Genomic DNA, 20,343 nt, shown 5'->3' on the forward strand with positions numbered 1-20,343 from the left:
TCCTCTGCAGCCTACTGTAGAAAATTCTGCTTTAGCAGGACAGGTGGACTAGTGGATTTCTAGAAGTCTCTTCAAATCCCTATGATTCTGTGATTCTGAGACTTTGAAATTGATATAGATAGATCAGAGCACAGGGTGATTAGCAATGGTAACAAAGTTCAACAAAGGAAATTGACAGGTACTGCACCTGGAACAGATAGTTGCCAGACACAGGTGCAGATGGGAGACAAGTGATTGGATGAAGGGAGAAAGGGACCTAGGGATGCCTGTCAATAGCTAGGCTGAATGGAACCTAGTAGTGTGGCCTGGCAGCCATGAAAGCAAACTGCATTTTGAGGTACATTAAACACAGTATAGCCAAGTGGTCAAATAAATTATTGTCCCACTATATTTAGCATTGATGAAGTCACACTTTGGCTACTGTGTGCAGTTCTATGCTCTACAGCATGAAAAAGGACATTAAAGTCCTTGAAATCACCCAGAGTAGGGCACCAAAGCTGGTAACAGGCTGGAAGACATGTATGGGGAGAGGCTGAGGACGCTTGCATTGTCCACTCTAGAGAAGAGGATGCCAAGAGGCGACTTTATTGCTTTCTGCAGCTCCCTGAAGAGGGGAAGCGCGGCGGGGAGGTGCCAAGCTCTGCTTCTAGGAACTGATGGTGGGACGTGAGGGGATGTCACAAAGCTGCACCTGAGAAGGGTCAGACTGGGCATTAGGAAAAAACAACTTACAGTGAGGGTGGTCAAATGCTGGAACAGGGTTCCTAGTGGGTTGTTTGATGCCGCATGTCTGTCAGTGTTCAAGAGGTATTTGCATAATGCTTCCATTGATATGCTTTAACATTTGATTAGCTGTGAAAAGGTCAGGCAGTTAGACTAGATGGTCTTTGAATGTCTTTCCAATTGAACTGTTCTTTTCAATGCTATGCTACTCAGCTATTACTCATCAAAATTTCTTCTGTATTTTAAATACTGTTTCTTTCCGTTGGCAAAAGGCAAAGTCCAAAACAAATGGCACACTTTGGACACTGTATCTGGTCATCTTACTAAGTGTATCTCCCATGCAGTATTTACCAAATACCCTAAGATCCTAAGGTAGCAAGTGAGCAATAAAATTTAAGTTTGATATGCCACTGAACACAGCAAAAATGAGAATTAAATTGTTTAGCCTTGTTTACTTTTTTCCTTCTTTTTCTCACAGCATAATAGAATACCATTTCTCCTCATATTGAATACTACAGGAAGTAAAAGACTGGTGTTATGCAATCTTTTCTTAGCAGATGTTACAAGGGAACAGAAGAACATAGCATTCATAACTGGCAGAAGAGCAATTTTGTTAAGTGAAAAGACAGTTATGAGTTAGTGTCCTCAACTTTACTGAACAGACACCTTAGCTAAATATTTTGTATGGATACCATGAAAATTCTTCTCTTTTAGAAGATGTTTCCTTATTTTCTGTATTCTACTATAAGTACTGTGTGACATGAATGCTCTGTACTGCTTGTGAATTTCTATACTTGGAGCTTCCATGTCAGACATTAAAGCCTCCTTTAAAGGGCTATAGTGTATAAAGATCAGTCATCTTTTTAACTGTTCACCATTTATATCAAGATTTTGCTTAATACAGTTTTACATTCAAAAGTTTTTACTTTTCTTAGTTTATATTGTAGAAAATTGAGGATAATTCTTTCTAGTATTTCTCTTAAGAGTGAATTTCAAGATCATACTTAGGCTGCTCACAGTTGCTATAGAAACAGCAAACGCTCCATAAGAAATGAAAATATTTTTCATGTGACCACTGTTTATTGGCTATTTAATACTGTTTTTGAGGGTATGCAGAGAAAAGGATGTAATTCTTAGCCTGAGCAGATTTGCCAGCATTAGACAATATGGTTTGATAGACATAGTAGTAGTACGGAAACAAAGAAAATTTAGTGTCATGCTTATTAGTGCTAATGACAATGTGTCTGAGGGTAGTGATAAGCTTTTTGTGTAGCATACACTGAATTCAGCTACATACAATTTTGATTACTGCTATTTGAATTAGCTAAATAGTTGGTATGCTTTTTTCTTTTTCTCTTCTCTTCTCTTCTCTTTTTTTTTTTTCAATGTGCTGCATCTGTATCTTCATTTTCTTTTATATCCACAGAGTTAGGATAAGTGGTGAAATATAGTGGGAAGAAAATGCAGAGAGGACACAGGAAATATTTAGGTTGTCTACTCTATTCTATTCTGTTATTCTTTATGTATGTGGAAAAACAAAATAAAAATTGGCTGTTGAGCTTGATGCTGTAATCAAAACCTATACTATGTTTTGGGGTAATTTTTTTTTGTTTGCTTCTGTCTCTTTTTCTACCCAAGTGAGTAAGGTTTCATTTAGACATGATAGCATCTAGTTTGATTGTATTTACATAGCCACTTATTATCATGACTTGAGATTTCCATGCACATAATGAGAAGAAAATAAGGCTGGTTATGTCTTTTCAGTAAAAGTCTATGGTAGAACATCATGTTACAGTTTATCTCAAAACTTTTATTTTTCCAGGTACAACTGTGCCAGCGTTGTTGAATAGCACTTCCAATCAACTTTATCTACATTTTCACTCTGATATTAGTGTAGCCGCAGCTGGTTTCCACCTGGAATACAAAAGTAAGACTACTTGCTCTTTAAAACTTTCTCATGAAAAAAGCATGTGTGTGGATGGAGAGTCCTTATATTGTTTCTTTTGTGATGTGTTTTTTGGTGTTTTTTTCCTTCTCTGACTAGCAACCTCTACTCAGCATGATCCTGGAATGACCAGTATTTATTATATTAAAATTTTAAAGAAGTGATATTTGAGATTACTGAAATCAGTGTTCACAAATTAGCAGCATATAATAGATCAAGCTGGAAATTCACAATTATATTCTAAAAATGTGGGTTTTAATGTATATATGTGTTTTCACTTGTTTCATCTTATTCCAAAATATAGGTAGCCACAAATTAGTTAATTTCATCATTGGCCAATTTATAAAAACAAAACTGATAACACTTTTTTTTCTCTGCTGTTTTATTCTTTCCTTCAAATTCCTTTCAATAAATTGTGCAATTGCAAAGCATACAAACAAACAAACTTTTTTCAGCACCTTTAGATGCATATTGTATGGTCCATATCCCATGGGATGAGTATTAATTAGTCTCAGAGTTCATCCTCATCCACTGCTTCTAGTCCTGCTCCCTAACCATCGCCACTAAACAAAGAAGCTTGGGAGTTCCTGATGGTGAAGTCTGAGGCAGTTATGTCCCTTGTAAATCCAAGCTCCAGTTGAGAAGTGTGACTGGTGAATGCTTCTAAACTTTATTCCTGTTAATCTGTCTCTGCCTCTCCATAATGCTTTTACGCAGAGGAGCTCTGCAGTAAGTTCCCTAATTGCATTCCTGAGTTTGAGGACCACTCCTGTGCTTAAAGGATACAGTACTTAAAGTCCTTTACACTTTCCTGTCCCTGAGCTCCTTTGAGGACCATCTGAAGCTGGGATGCCATGTCATCTGCCTGCCAGCTCTCAGACTTAAGCAAAGTCTACACATAAAATCTAGTGTCTGCAATCAGCTATTTGCCTTCTTCAGTCCCTTTAGGATCTTAACATGCACTGTGCATTGTCAGTGCAGATAAGGCTTCTACTGACTAATACATCACCAACCATTTATTTCTTGTCTGTCAGTATCAGATCATAGAACCATGGAATCATAGAATGGCCTGGGTGGAAAAGGACCACAATGACCATCTAGTTTCAACCCCCATGCTACAGGCAGGGTTACCAACCGCTAGACCAGACTGTCTAGAGCCATGTCTAGCCTGGCCTTGAATGCATCTGGGGACGGGTCATCCACAACCTCCCTGGGCAACCTGTTCCAGTGTTACCACCCTCTGAGGGAAGAACTTACTCCTGATATTTAACCTGAACCTCCCCTGTCTTAGTTTAAAACCGTTCCCCCTCGTCCTGTCACTATCCACCCTTGTAAACAGCTGTTCACCCTCTTGTTTATCAGTAGCTGTTCTGTAGGACTGCACTATGTTGTCTTCTTTCAATTTGTCTTTGCTGAGGACAGCAGAAAAACAATGGATTTTGAACACTGCAGTCCCCATTCATCAGTTCTTCAGTTTATTACAGAGCTTCTAGTTAAATTCATGCAATCACAATAAAAGGAAATTGAGTGACATATGGAAAAAATAAAGTTTGAGAGATGAAGGACAAATTTCCAGAAATTTATAATAAAGAAGTTTTCATTAAGACACTAAGAGGGAGGATCATTTAGAAACATTCCCTGCATCCCAGAAGAAATTTCAAGGAGCAAGAGAAATGGAGGAGTGTGTCCTTAAGCAACTATTAAATTATTTTTTCAGGACAAAAATTATTTATCTAGAATAGAAATTAATTATCATGTTTGTATCTTAGAATCAATGGAAGGGAATTTCTACTTAAAAAATGTATTTTCATCAGTGTAGATGCAATAAGTATGGTTTTAAGTTTGTGTGCTAGGGAAAATAGCTTTATCTTAGTAAAATATACTTAATTTGCTGTTGTTTTGTTACATATATTCCACACTGCATACTGCTGTTTTATAGTAACTTTAAAAAACTTCATAAATACTTTATAAATGCTTCAGCCTCTGATCAAAGCTTATTTTAATGTTAAATATTTAACATTAATTTAAATAATTTAATAAGTCTTGTTTTATTTCTTGGAACTTTGTATTCCTTTCTTCAGTGTCTTACTTTTGCCCTCCTCATTTGCGGATAGCAAATGAGCCTTCATACTTAGGATGTTTTTAGGTTCAGTGTAAATATATAAATTAAGCATAAGAATGCGAGATTGTTCTCCAAGTTGAGTGGTATTACCCATTTTGTATGCTAGGGCATCCAATGACAGGTTTTTTGGTTTTTTGTTCATTCTGTAAGAAGATCAGATACATGAACAATTCAAATTAAGGGAAGGAATTGGTCAGTGCACTAGAAAAAAATCATTCTGGTTATAACATAATTGTAAGTATCATTGAGAGCCACTGTGTGGCATTGTTTCTTGTTATTTCAGAAGGGTTGTAGGTGTTAAGCTGGTTGCAGTAATCTGTGATGAGAAACAAAGTGGTATGCAACAGGTAACTGTAAGAAAGACAGGAATTCATTCATTGAAGCTAATCTTTCCCATGGAGATCTTTTTCTCACTAACTGTAATAGGATAAATAACATATTTATTTTCACAATTTCCAACAAGTCCTATCAAAATGTGTTATTGTATTTCTTGTATTAACAGCTCTAGGAAGAATAAATATTTCTTCTAGTTGATAGAATTCATTTTAATGTTAATGAACAAAGGAATCCACTATCCAAACATTCAGTTGTGTTTGTGGGCACTGATGTTTCAGCTTAGTCCTAAAATCTCATTTATTGATTCAGTAGTAGTTTCAATATTTCTTTTAATACATGAACAAATACGATATAATAAATATCAGAAAATAATGAATATTTGCTGATGCAGCATGCTGTTTGAACCTCTCAGTTAAAGTCAGTTTTGCTGATGTCAGTAAAAGCTGATGCAGCAATCTATTGAGATAAATCCATTTTTGAGACTGGTCTGAGGAATGCAGTTCTGGGAGGAACAACTTGGGTTTTGCTACAAACCAGCACTAAAATAGAAAGGATTCACTCCACCTTAATGTTCATACTGTAGTAAAAAACAGTGTTTCAGTTAGCCATGTAAGGTGGGAGGAAGGAAGTCAAAAAAGAATCCCCCAATGACTTTCATTCAAGCTGTCAAGAAATTCTTTTGTCGCTCAGTTTGCAGCTTTCTGAAATGGACACTAATGGGCATTCATATTGTCAGATATGCCAGCAAGGATTTTTCTTTCTGCCAGCAATGGCAGTGATGTTTCAACAGAATTTGAGGTAACTGTAGACATGTATGTAATTGTGGAAGTAAGGCATGTTTGTCTTATGCCACTGCAGAGGCCAAGAAAGTATTTATCAGGCAGTAAGTGGAAGAAGGTCAGGGAGAAGGTTATAATTCTTGACATTGATGTGTTGCTCTCTCTTGTACTGCATAGCTGAAGCAGAGCTTTGAAAAGAATGAACTAAGCAATCCTTGTCCTTTTTCGATTGCTTGGATTTGACATTTTACATGTTTTCCCTTTATTACTGACTGCTCACATACAATCTAGTTTAATGCATTTCAAAGTCAGTGGTTGTCTAAGTTCCTTCATTTGTTCCCAAATAGTAGAATTTGTTTGATTTCTCTCAAACATTCATTTGACTTTTGGATGAGTTATAAACAAAATGTTTCAAATTCATGTAAGTCTGAAAATACGATGCATCTTGTACCATAGATATTTCCAGAACTCTATGATAAATTAAATTGAATTTTAATTCAACTATTCCAAGTAAATATTGTTTTGCAGAAAAGAACAAGAGAGAACATATTATTTTTGTTCACCTATTGAAAAATAAATATTATCGGCTAGTATTATTTAATGATTAGAAGGATTGAGGATATTTTTTTTTCTGCTTCCAAATCTCTCTTTGCTTTTGAGGAAGTAATGTTGCTTCTTAATGTTATGTATGTCAAGTAAAATATATTATGAGGGGATTTTGCATTGTGGTTTTTGATATACTGTTAGAATAATGTATATTATAAATTATATCATCAAGGGGTAGTGACAATAACATAAAGCATAAGCAAACAGCAGAAAGTTTTTACAAATTATGAATAATCTGTTAAAGTATGTAGTGTCCTACCTTATCTAACAGTTGCATAGAAAATGACTTTGAAGATTTTCTTTCGATCATACTCTATTTAAATTCTGTATATTACTTAACTAATGATAGAAAGAGCTAGATAACAAGCACATTATTATTAGCATTGCCATGCAGTCACTGTTACAAAACTATTTATGTGACTCATAAAATCTGCAATAGTAGTTTTATTGATACAGGTTTACACTGCAGGCCTGTAACTTATAATACAAAAGAATGCTGAGTTCAATCACATTAATTTTTTGAAGACTGGAAGTAAACCTCAAATTTCTATTCACAGAATTCAAATTATCACAGCTATTTAGTGCTCATACCCAATGAAAATTTTCAGATGTGGATATATTTATGGTATTATGAAACACAGAGTGATTGAAAAAAGGAATGATACTAGAAAACTGAAACTAAAAAATACCATTGAATTAATGATGTTTTCCCATATCTATGTTGAACATCACAGTTCATAATGGCTATCAAGTCCCTAGTGGCCACAAGATTCTGGTATTGTAGAATGTTATTATTTGTGAATTTTGTGGTAAAAATTATTGAACATCTTTAAAAAGTAAGTTATTTTCCTAAATTAAACCTTGCATTACAAAAGTACTTTAGGGAGATCCTGTAGCTTTTAATTCTTAAATAATTCTTTATGTGCAAAATAGAAAATGTTTAGCTGGATAATTCTTGCAGCAGTTGATATAAAGACTGAAATTCATAGCTTGATAGCTGTCACTCAGCATGAGAGTGGCTTGCCATTATTACTGCTCGGTGCTGGAAGAAAAAAAAAAAGTAAACTGTAAGAAGACTCAAAGGCACAAGACATAGAAAAAATTTGCATGAACCTACTTATGGACCTTCCAGAAAATGGCTCAGGGGCAACACTTTCAGGAGAATGTATAAAAGCTATTTCAAACTCCTGTGTTCTTCATTATGTAAAATGTTTTCATTTCAACTAATCCTTGAACTGCAAACAAACACACAAATAAACAAACAAAACAAAACTAGCAGTAGATAAAGTGAGAAAAAAATTCTTTATGCATATTTAAAATTTGTAAGGCAATAATGAAATGTAGATGCATGAATTTGCATTAAGTCAAAACCTTGTCTGTATCAAAATCTGTAAGTTGCATAATCTCAAATAAAATTGTGTTTTTTCATTAGGACTAGTGTCTCAGGTACTGTTCATGATCTCAAGCAATACTCAGCAACATTTGAGGTCAGAGTAGAGGCAAATATCATGTAATTTCTGTACTTAACACTGTCAAGTTGCATTTTGTGTCTCCAAAGAGGCTGGATTCCATAAGAAAGATAGTCATAGCATTCAGTCAGTTGTTATTTTCAGATGTCTGAACTTCTTTGCAGTTATTAGATGAGATCAAGTTGACTAAACTTGACCTTTGTCTCTAGGTATTGTTCCAGAATGTTCTACCAGACAATTTCAGTAGTTCTCTTCTCTTGCTGAAAAGGTAGAATATGCATAAAGCATATTCGCTCTTTCTCTCTGTTTCCCTCACAAGAAAAAAGTATGCTGTTTAATATACTAGAATTACCATACTGGTTAAAGACAACACAAAGACATAATATCTCAGAACAACATGACACAGTAATTGGTAGAGTCATAGTGCATATATTTGTGTTTCAGTCATGCCAGTTGTATTTTGCAGGACAGTTCTGAAAATTTCCATGTTTTAAACAGCATTTCAGTTTAATGTTGAAATATGTTTTTAATTAATGTTCTGTTAAACAAACAAACAAACAAACAAAAAAAAAACCCACCAACAATGGTATGGAAAGAGTTCATTAGAAAATATTGGCAGAGAGCTCCTGTTAAGTTATTTATGCTTTCCCAATCTTTGTTTTTTCTTTCCTCAGCTGTAGGCCTTGCTGCCTGTCCAGAACCAGTAATTCCTAGCAATGGGATCAAATCAGGAGATAGATATATGGTGAATGATGTTCTGTCATTTCAGTGTGAACCAGGGTATACATTACAGGTACTTCTTTCTTTCTTTTTCTTTCTTTCCTTCTTTCTGTTTTTGTTTCGTTGTTTGTTTTCTTCCTTTTACAAACTTTTAAATTGTATTTTTATTTTATAATTCCTTCAAAAACTCTGGCTGTCATTAAATGTTGATTCCAAATTACATTATGACTTCTATTTAAAAACCATTAACCTCTTTCCATTTTAAAGTATCACTGAATTAAGTATATGATGAAATGCAGTACTTTACAGATGCATCTGTATTACTACAGCAAGGACAATGGTATGGGCATTGAAATTTGATCATCAGTGTTATTAGTTTGTGATCCTATTTGTTTACTATCATGGTTTTGTACTAGTTTACATATCACAATTCAGTAATTATCACAAACCAAAAACTATTTCTAATTAGCAGTTTGAGCCATGACAGTATGGTTTGGAGGTGATTTTCAAGGAAAAAAAGGATGTAGATGCATGTAAAAGAATATTATTTGGTCTCAAGGCTACAGAACAGCTCCAGACGCTTCCACTAGTACAGGTGTTTTCAAACTTCTTTTTTGTATGTATTAAGAGCATTTTGTGATTTTTAATCCCTAGACAGAGGGCATTCTATTTCAATACAGAATCTACCATGAAATCAGCCTGTAATAAACTTGATAAAACAACAATTAATATAATGTTATTGTGAAATCTGTTAGACTAAGACAAAAGTAAACATTTTCTGCCTACTTTTAGAAAAAAATCCTTCTTGGAATATCTGTAGAGAAGGTTCTAGTATCTGTAGAGAAGGTGTAGAATTCTTTAGGTATTTTTATTCAGTTACACGCTATTGTGAAAGCATCAGGGTCTGATGGTATTGCTGGTAGATCTGGCAGATATTTACTGTTTTTGTAGTTCGGGATAGGTGCTTAGCACTTCATCACCGTCATCCATTCCACTGCTTCTGAGCCATTAAGTCTGAAATTGATATAGGCAAATATCCAATTACTGTGTGTAGCCGATGCCAGTAATCTGATAGAACAAAGTGAGAAACTTACCTTATACTAACTGAATCCTATTCAGATGAAATTACATATAACCCAGTTTATTCCATCTGAAAACCAACTATCTAACCTGAAATGTCTGTTTAAATTCAACTTTAGACTTGAGAAATAAACTGTTACCCATATCCAAAAGATGACTTGCCTTAATATTATGCATTAGGACAGGTACCTGCTTTGAAAATATTTTTCTTCACTACTTAGATACTCATGTTAACCTTTTTATACTCTAACTTTACACTGATTAGACTTGATGGGGTGACTGCTAATTGTATTGCCCATCATTGCATATTCTTCTCTCCTTTCCAGCTATGAAACATCTGAATTTTGAGTATGAAAAAAGGAATGGTTCCATTTTTTATTGTGTGTATTATATGTAGGCAGACCCTTGAGATACAACCTCATTGTATTTTCTGGCTGTACTGAAAATAATAATGCTTAAATATTGAGGTGGAGTGCTGACATTAGAATGTGAATACTTCAGAAATAGTAGGAATGTGTATGGAAAACATTTTGAAGATACATATTGTTAGCCATGTCTTGATCTTCTGGATCAATTTTTACTTAAAGCAAGTACAAAAATCTGAGTTCGTAAATATAATATTAATTAAAAAACAATAATGTGTTATGGAAGAGATTTGTATGTAAGAAACTGATCTGTGTGGTTATGCTAAGTTTGTGTGTCACAAACTCACAAGATGTCCTTTACATGTATGCAGGTCTTTTCTGTAGCCCTTGAATATACCTAACTGTACTCATGTTTTTGTATCTACAGGGATTTTACAATGAAATTCCTCCTTAGAATTTCATTGCATATTGTTCATTATCTTAGACATGACTTAACTGTATTTCCACACACATACAAATTTAATCCTAACTGTGGAATCTGACAGACTTGCAAAAAATAGTTTCATTATCTTGTTTTGAGTGTAAAACAAAGAACCTTCAAGAACTAAATTCATAAATAAATAAATAGGAAAGACTTTAAGCCTTTTCAAAATAATGATGAGTATTTGTATGCTATATGGACTTTTCTGTAAGAAAGTTCATAGACACTTATGTAGAATATGTTCCTCAGCCAGGATGAGTAAAAATGTCTCCAAGTAAAACAATATATAAATAATGGAAGTTAAGTTCTATGAGATACAGTATGTTTGCTATTCAATGAGTGTAGATCAGAATAAATTTGCAGATCCTTTTGTGTGTAAGTTGTTTTGTTGTTGTTTTTCCCCACTCTAGGTATGAATTTACCCTCAGTCTTTAGAGAACTTATTCACAGCTAGCAATAACAATCAGGTGTGGATTAGTTTATAATTGAGACTTACCAGAAAAGTCATAGAGCTTAAACTACTACATGGAGATGCATAAGAAAAGTAATTGCTAGCTGTAGGATTAAGTGTCTCCCCCCTAAGGAGGGAACGTTAAAAGACTGAAATCAGAGTGTTCTCTTGTTGGAAAGAGGCTTGAAACCAAAGGAATAATTTCACTTTATTTTTCAGAAGATCCTTTATAGTCCATTTTATGTTTTCCTGGCTTGTGCTCGTTAACTTACGGCTCTCCCCCCCATCAGAGACATGCAATCATAGAAGAATGGGATGAGAGGATAAAATAAAACAGGAAATATTTAATTAAGTAAATTATTCAATAACTTATCCATTTTGAAAGTAACTAAAAGGATACAATAACTACATGACTACTTTTCCTTTAAATTAAAAATGTTTATATGAAAAAGGTTTGTTGTCAATTTTAATGAAAATCAAATTTTTATATCCAAACACATTTTTTTCCAAAGTGCTTCAGTTTGAATTTTAGAGATTGTCAAAATATATTTAACTAAATTTTGAGATGTTTTTTTCCCATATAATTTAATACAATTCTGTATGAAGCATATTCATACCTATTTTATATTGAACATACCAAATGAAAACAAATTCAACAAATGAATTTTCTTTTACTAGTTTACTCATTCTATCTTAATCATATTTTTTTGAGAAATTGATTGCTTTGGACAATTAAAATTCAAATAAAATTTAATATTAAATTGCCAAAATATGCTACCTTACTAAATGGAAAAAAAAAAAAAAAAAAAAAAGAGAAAGATCCAACTTCCCCAAATTCACATATCAAAATGAATAACACCAGAACTATACCTAGCTCTCAGTCCCATACCTCAGTCATTACATCAGACTTTCACTCCTGCCAATATATTCAGTTTTTGTATTACAACAGCAGATAGCATAAACTGAGGACAGGACTGACAAAACAAACAAACAAACAAACTTCTGCTTGTGCTACTCTTAAGTCTTCTACTTGAACTGTTGCTGGTGCAAGTAAAACTGGAAGCAGTCTGTAGTCATTTCAGGGCAGCCACCCTGACATACATAGGAATAAATTTTGCAAATTACAGCCATGTCATTTTCTCACTGCTACCTACCATGTGATTCTGTTTCGTACATGTGATATTTCTTAAATATAGGCAGCATAAGTCAAAAATGACAGCAAAATAAAAAGGCATTTTTACTTCTATAGCTCTCTGCCAAGATATTGCATGTGTGCAGTGTGTCATATTGTGAGGGCATGTGAGAGTTCAAGCCCTGCTGGTAATTGTGGATGACTGTTTTGGCATGATCCACATCCATACCATCTGTAGCAGCAGATGTGGAGCAAATTTCTCTCTGTCTGTACTTCAGGTTTCAGGCTGATAGTGAACTATTATGTGAACCAGGACGTTGATATGAAATGGGGAGCAAACTGATTTGTCCATACAAATGCACATAGTTAGCTGGTTCTTTCTTGAAATGAGTCTTGTATTTAGCCTGGAAATTTGAAGAGATTTTCAAGTTGTTGAAATGATGAGTGTTTTAAAACATTTATTCGGTAGAAAAAGATGATGAAATCTGATGTATTTAAAATAGTTTACATGAAAGTGATTATAATACAGTTGGTAATACATGAAAACAGGTAGGTAAGATAAGGAAGTCCTCTGTAGACCTCTTTGGTGGAAGGTCTCATTATGAGTATCTTTCCTTTTCCAAACAGGGCCGTTCTCATATCTCTTGTATGCCAGGAACAGTTCGACGCTGGAACTATCCATCTCCTCTCTGCATTGGTATGGATACATCCTTGTTTTCTGTGTGTTCTGAACATCCAAAAATACTTCTGGTTTTTTTTGTTTGTTTGTTTTGGTTTTTTTGTGTGCTATTGTTCCTTCACATAATTCTGTTTCACATGTTAAGTTTCTATTTATATCTATGAAACATGGAAAATAACAACAAAAATCGATTTTATATTTAATGTATATATTGTTTAAAAAATAATTGTGAAAATAGGTAGAGGAAACTTAGACATCGACTGTTTGTCATGAATATTCTGCTTTGAAATGGGCTGAATCTTCTTCAGAAAGAAGAAGTCAGCATCTACTGTTTGCAGTGCACTGAGACTGAAGAACCTTCTAAATCAGGATGGTCAGGAGAAGCCTATGAGACTTCTCAAAGAAGCAGGCAGTTTGCCTGCAGCGGAGAGTAGCTCAGACGCCAAACCGTCAGAGATGGTGAAATGACAAAGAGTTGCAAGGGTGAAAAAGAGTCTGGCTCTTTTCATCTGAGAAAGTTGCAAAACAATGCTGAATTTAAGGAGAAAAAAAAAAAAAAAGTAACTTCCCCTTTAAGCACATGAAGATCTTATTCAGCAGGTCTGTGTTTTCCCTTTGTGAGTAACAAGGTTGTTCTATTGAATGGTTCTTGATTAAGCAAAGTTTGAGAGTCAACATTCTGATGTCTCTTGGCATGTTTGTTTCAAGATAAAGCAGAAATTAAGGGAAGGGAAGCACAGTTCCAGAATCATGTTCTGTGACTTCAGCTTTGAAATACATTCATCGTGAATGCTTTTAACTTTAACATTCAGTTAGCAAAGGCTGCTCTTTTTATTGTCATTTAAAACATGGGTATGATATCCAACAGTATCAGTGTGAAATGGTTTTAAAGATTCCTTATCATAGCTGAACCTACCTACATAGTAATTGAGTTTTCAAATTCTGCAGAAGCAGTCACTCTCAGTTAACGTGAAAGCAAGTCAGTTCCTTCAAATCAATTGAAGGAAAAGACATTTTATTCAGTAATTTGGCTTTGTGTGTGTGAGAGAGAGAATCTTCATTTTAATGAAAATTAAACATAATTCCTATTTTTAAGCAGTTCATGGAATTGTACTCTCTTGGAAGTGTAAATGGTTCCACAAAAGCAAATAAACCCTCAGAACAAACCCATCAACCCTTAAAATATTGTGTTTTTTTCTCTAGAAATGCAAGAGAAAATTATTTTATTTTTATTTTTTCACTAGATGCTGTATTTAACATCACAAAGGGAGAGAGATTTGAGATGTTTGAGACTGATTTTTGATTGAGTTTTTCCAATTTAAATTCAATTTCTTATGTGGTCTATCTGGTAGACCATTCTCAAATTTTCAGTGCAATTATCACAATTCACAGTATCACAGTTGTGTTTGCCAGATGGTACATCATTGTAACAGCTGGCAGAAAGGCTCATAGGCTTGATTAGTGTTAAATTTCCTCAAATAATCAAAATAAATCACAAGATTTTATTTAATTTCTTAAGCTCATCATAAATGAGGCAAATGTCTTTTCACTCTCTATGCACATGAACTTGTTAAAGAAAACATACACTGACACTAAGCAGGGCAAACTTTTTATATAGTTAGACCATCCTTTCTGAACTGGAGAACTTGATTGCTTGCTTTGTTGTTTTTTAATTTCTTTTTTTTTTTTTCTTTTTCACTGAAGGCATAGATCTGTATCGTGGATCTTGATCATAATTCAGCTTACTTGCAGATCTGTTCCTCCAAATCTGAAGTCTATCTCAACATAGCATCAGACATTTTTAAGCACAGTTGTCAGTCTGAGAAAATGGGTTTTCCACTCTATAGATGAAACTACAGAGTTACAGTAAAATCACAGTTAATATATTGCATGAATTAAGCATTTTACTCTAACTTGATTTTTTTTTCCTCTTTCATGAGGCTTGATAAATTTTGCTGTATGGGAATCACAAGGATAAAATATAAAATTGTTTTTTGAAATAATCATATTGCAGATATTAAGAGTCAGTAATACTAAAGTGAATGGTGACTTTCTTTTTATTTTAATAGCTAAATGTGGTGGAACTCTGACAAACATGGGTGGTGTGATCCTAAGCCCGGGTTTTCCTGGAAATTACCCTAGTAACTTGGATTGTACATGGAAAATTTTATTGCCTATTGGATATGGTAAGCAAACTGACATTTGGAAAGCAATTATAAATATGTAAATCTGATTATTATAAATAAGAATTTCTAGTATGACACAGATAATATCCAGTTGAATGTACTGTCAATCCATTCTGAGTTGGAAATGTTTCGCAGTTTAGAAATGTGTGTCCAGCAAAGCAACTTGTTATTTGTAAAACTCAGTGTGTCTCAGAATCTTATTTCAAAGCAAATGAAATCTGCTGCACAGATATATGTCAGATAAAACAGATAATTTAACTTCTAATTTTAATTGAGGTATTCTGTTTAAGATCCATTCATAGTTCTTCAAGTGATCTTTGAACACTGTTTATAATAAGATAATTGACAAAACATAATTTCTAGCACTCTGAATTTGGTTAAAAGCATTCTAAAACTATAGTCCAACTCCCAGGTAACAGTGGCCAAACAGAAAAATGTTTGCCTTATAACCATTGTCAAAAATATCTTCAGAAAGAAATAATAGTGTTAAGAAGATAATCATGGATAACAAGCAATCTATAACTTCCAGTATAAAACATTCTTCTGTTATTATCAGAAATAAAAGCTGCATAAGTTTTCTTGCTGTGAAATGTTATTCCCATACTGTGAATTCAATGCTAATTCTCAAATAGGAAAACTATTTTTAAAAGTTTATATTAAATTCACTACACCTGTCTCTGCAAATGAGTTCATTTTGTGTGCTTTCAATTTGCTTTATGGCAGGCATTTATGTAGTAGGATCTACTACTTACATCAAGTATGTTATGCTAAGTTAACTTGTAGACATACTGTAGCATTACTGAAGATTTTGAAGAGTGGTTGTCATGTCTGAAAACAAAATTAGAGACAGATTGTTGCATGATATAAAGAAATTGTTTTAGGTCTGATCCCCTCATAGGGTAGCACAGCTGCCAAAACTGGCTTGATAATAATCAATTTTAGAGAAAAACAGTGTGAAAATGTTAGTACCTATCAACTCTTAAGATTTCAGACAGAAACTGTTAGAAATCGTTGTTCAATACTTCATGCTTACTTACAAGAAATGCTTGAAAGGATTCAGTGTAAATGTGAGGAGGACTAATTGGGAGAGAGACTTAAAACAAGCATGTGAAAGAGTGTGTTCAGTGATTTGTAGTCCTGTAGATACTTGAACATATGTACAAAGCTACTGAATTTGGACATGTGCTATTATTGATTTTAAGTCAGACAACCTTTTAAAGTTTTGCACAAAAAATGTTCTGTACTACAAAATCATGTATATCAGGAGCTACAGCAAGATGGAGGAAAAAGTAATGATTAAAAATAATTCAACAGAAATCTTAAAACAGATGCCTCTCATTTTTCAGTGTGTACTTGGTTAAACTTATCTATCAGAATTACAAATAGCCCTGCGCTGGTTTTTACATTCTAAGGCTACATTTGTAGAAAATATGGACAAAATTTCATGGAATATTTGCACAGGAGTTTCTTATATCCTATTATTAACCCTCTCACTTCTCAGAAATTTGTAAGTAGCAACAAACTGAAAAGTATAAAAGATTATTTTGTTTGGCAATGGATTTAACGGGTAAAAATAATCTTGCAATTGGTCTATAATTGCTTTCAAAAATACTGGAAAAACACATTTTTTACTGTGAAGTTGCTGCAGGTATTTTTTCTTCACAAAGTGCCTCAAGTAATCCACAGATAATGTCTTTACACTAGGGTTGGTCAATGTGATTGATATGATGTTTCACAGATCAATAGCTTCCACTGCAAAATCTTGGCCAATATTTTGAGTATAAGCTTGTCAACTGTAGACAAAGGAACTGTTTGTCTACATTCATCCTTCATGTCAAAACAAATCACAGAAACAAAGAAAATTCTTACAAAATTTAATGAAGTTCCAAGATCTGTTTTCAATTATTTTAATAAGATACTGAATGAGTGGCACTGTGCACAAAAAGTGAGCTAGAGGACTTGCATGAACATGTACTGACTTGTTCAAATTCTGCTGATATAATTAACCTCAAGGTGACTTCATCTCATAGTAAATATTCCTTCACTTCCATCCATTTCTCTGCTATTTATTCAAACTTTGTAACTTGATGAAGCCCATGATTTATTGACTAGGTACAAACACACTGGTGTGCTTAAACAAACTAACAGTAAAATTGCAGGAGCTAAAAATCTCCCAAAGTTTATTGCTCTCTTCATTATGTGAAAATATAGTGATAGTTAAAAAAGAAAGCACTCTGAAAATCCAAACATTTGTGATAGGTTGAAAGTACATCTTTTCAAGTGAGTTGTGATTTTTCAGTGATTTCAGGTATCTTCTAATTAACATTTATTAAAAAATTAGCTCAGCTAATTCTCATTATTTAGGGTCTACTCAAGCAAGGGAGGAAATCCCATTGAGATTAGAGCAGGAACTAGTACAATTACTTTCTGACTGGATAATAATTAATTTTCTTTAGCTGTGTTGTGTATAATTTTATGTAAGTAATGATTTTGTGTAGAAACCACTTTATTTGACTTATAAAATTGCTAATTGTAAGCCATATACAATCGTAAGCCAAATACAAACCTCCTTTCACGTAGTTGTAGAGGGCGATAAGGTCTCCCCTGAGCCTCTTTTTCTCCAGACTAAATAATTCCCAGTTCCCTGAGCCACTCCTCATAAGACTTGTGCTCCAGGCCCCTCACCAGCATTGTTGTCCTTCTCTGGACACACTCCAGAGCCTCAATGTCTTTCTTGTAGTAAGCAGCCCAAAACTGAAAAAAGTATGCAAGATGCAGCCTCACCTATGCTGAGTACAGAGGATTGATCATATCTTGCTCCTGCTGGCAACGCTATTTCTGATACAAGCAAAGATGCCACTGGCTTTCTTGGGCACTTGGGCTCACTGCTGGCTCGTGTTCAGCTAAGTGTTGACCAGCACTCCCAAATTCATTTCTTCCCCACAGTCTTCCAGCCACTCTGCCCCAAGCCTGTAGCATAGCCTGGGGTTGTTGTAGCCAAAGTACAGGATACAGCATGTGGTCTATTTGCACTTCGTCTCACTGGCCTCAGCCCATTGATCCAGCCAGTCCTGATCCCTCTGTAGGGCCTTCCTACCCTCAGACAGATCAACACCTCCTCCCAGCTTGGTGTCACCTGCAAGTTTACTGAGAGTGCACTCAGTCTCCTTGTCCTGGTCATCAGTAAAGATATTGAACAGGACAGACCCCAGTACTGACTCTAGGGAAACACCGCTTGTGAACAGTCGCCAGTTAGAACGTATGTACATCTAGCAGTATAAATTCCTTCTCAGGAATTCAGTAAGTAAATGAAGAAGATTGATTCCATTTTAAAGGCACTCAGTGGTTCACTAGAGACTGTTACAGAAAATTTGGCTACTTTTATTCATAGAATGGTTTGGGTTGGAAGGGACCTTTAAGATCTTCTAGTTCCAACCCCCCTGCTGTAGTCAGGGACACTTCCCACTAGGCAAGGTTTCTCAAAGCCCCATCCAGCCTGGTCTTGAATGTTTCAAAGGAGAGGGGGCATCCACAACCTCTTTGGGCAACCTGTTCCAGTGTCTTATCTCCCTGACAGTAAAGAATTTCTTCCTGATATCTAGTCTCTTCCATTTTAAAGCCATTTCCCCTCATCCTATCACTTCATGCCCTTGTAAAAAGTCCCCAGCTTTCCTGTAGCCCCCCTTCGGGTACTGGAAAGCTTGTATCTCTTTCCTAGATATGTAGGAAGTAGAATCAGATGCTTGTCACTTATAGCAAAAGTATAACATCAAGGATATGTCAAATCTCTTTCAAAGTCCCATGGTGTTGTTATAAAATCTCTGGTCTGAATCATTAAAAGCTGATGCTGATGACAAGATGTCTCCCAGCTGCTTGGTGCTCTACCTCATCTTAAATCCCAAAAGCATTGTAAAATAGGTGACTTCATTCAAGTTAAACTAACCATATCAGACACCATACAGGAGATGTCTGATACTGACACTTTGATGTGTTCGGTATGTGTCTCTCTATTGATAGCCTTGGAATAATTTTTGCTATTCAGGAACTGACTTATTCTTATTTCTCTTGTACTGCAGAAAAGATACTAGAGCTAAATATCCTGTACTCTTATGAGTGGCCTAACAGTTTATGTAATGATTTATAATGATTTATTTATTTTCTCCTCCTGTAAATATATACATATATATCTTTTTTGTGTAAATGATTAGATATCAAATCACTGAGCAAAAGAAAGGAATTATAGAACAAAAAGTAATGAACTAATTACCCTTATAATTAATCTACATGATATTCTTCTGAGATGAAGAATATATCTCTACTGCTAAATGAGAGAGTCAGGGAGAAGCTTATGGCATTTAGTATTTCACATCACTTTAACTCAGTCATTTTGTTTTATTCCACTCCAAGCTCTTCAGAGGCATGTCCTGCTGTAGAGAAATGCTATTTCAGAAGTATCTGAGCATTTTGTGGCACAGCAGGATTTGTGATATGCACCTTTCTTGAGTGCTTCCATAGGCCAGTTTAGGACCTTGACAAATACCAAGTCACTGACTTTGTGATTTCCTTTCATTGATCCTTTAATGTGTGATTATTATTTAGAAGTTTATGATATGATAGAAACAAACAACAACAACAACAAAATAAAAGCTTGCACTCATGCAAAACAACTGCTTTTCCATAAATTTACGTATCCTACTTTGAGTACTGACTGAAATATAAACATACTGCTAATAATAGTTATGACTTTTTTTTTTTTGCGTATTTAAATGCTGTAGAAATAAACATTTTTACTTTTCCTTTTTTTTTCCTTCCTTCCTTCCTTGTCTCTGTCTTTCTTTCTCACTTTTCCTCTTTCCCTCTTTCTTCCTTTATTTCTTTTCCTTTTGCTGCAGGTGCACATATTCAATTTCTAAATTTCTCTACTGAAGCAAATCATGATTTTCTTGAAATTCAGAATGGGCCTTACCACACCAGCTCTATGATTGGCCAATTTAGTGGAATGGAACTCCCATCACCTTTACTAAGTACTACTCATGAAACACTTGTCCATTTTTACAGTGATCACTCAGAAAACAGGCAAGGATTTAAGTTGACATACCAAGGTAAGCTGGAAATATCACAGTGAAATTTATGGTAAAAAATGAAAACCAAAGCTTTACAAGATATTTTTTAATTTACTTATATGATTTATTTGTATTTTGTAACATTTTAAATTGCATAGATTAAAGAAACTAAATTTCTATTTTGTCTCATCCATAGATTAAGCTCT

At 34.4% G+C, this 20,343-nt stretch overlaps 1 protein-coding gene across 2 annotated transcripts in view; it reads left to right on the forward strand.

Moving 5' to 3' along the window:
• CSMD1 (CUB and Sushi multiple domains 1) overlaps window positions 1-20,343 on the forward strand; it is a 1,033,500-nt gene that overhangs the window by 898,781 nt on the left and 114,376 nt on the right. For both annotated transcript variants that reach the window (XM_015284920.4, XM_015284921.4), the window contains exons 37-41: window positions 2,546-2,650; window positions 8,655-8,773; window positions 12,837-12,906; window positions 14,958-15,074; window positions 19,967-20,176. In XM_015284920.4, coding sequence (XP_015140406.2) covers window positions 2,546-2,650; window positions 8,655-8,773; window positions 12,837-12,906; window positions 14,958-15,074; window positions 19,967-20,176 — 621 coding nt within the window. The remainder of the gene's footprint in view (window positions 1-2,545; window positions 2,651-8,654; window positions 8,774-12,836; window positions 12,907-14,957; window positions 15,075-19,966; window positions 20,177-20,343) is intronic.

Source organism: Gallus gallus, chromosome 3 (assembly GCF_016699485.2).
Source record: "Gallus gallus isolate bGalGal1 chromosome 3, bGalGal1.mat.broiler.GRCg7b, whole genome shotgun sequence".
In the NCBI taxonomy this organism is placed as follows: Eukaryota; Metazoa; Chordata; class Aves; order Galliformes; family Phasianidae; genus Gallus; species Gallus gallus.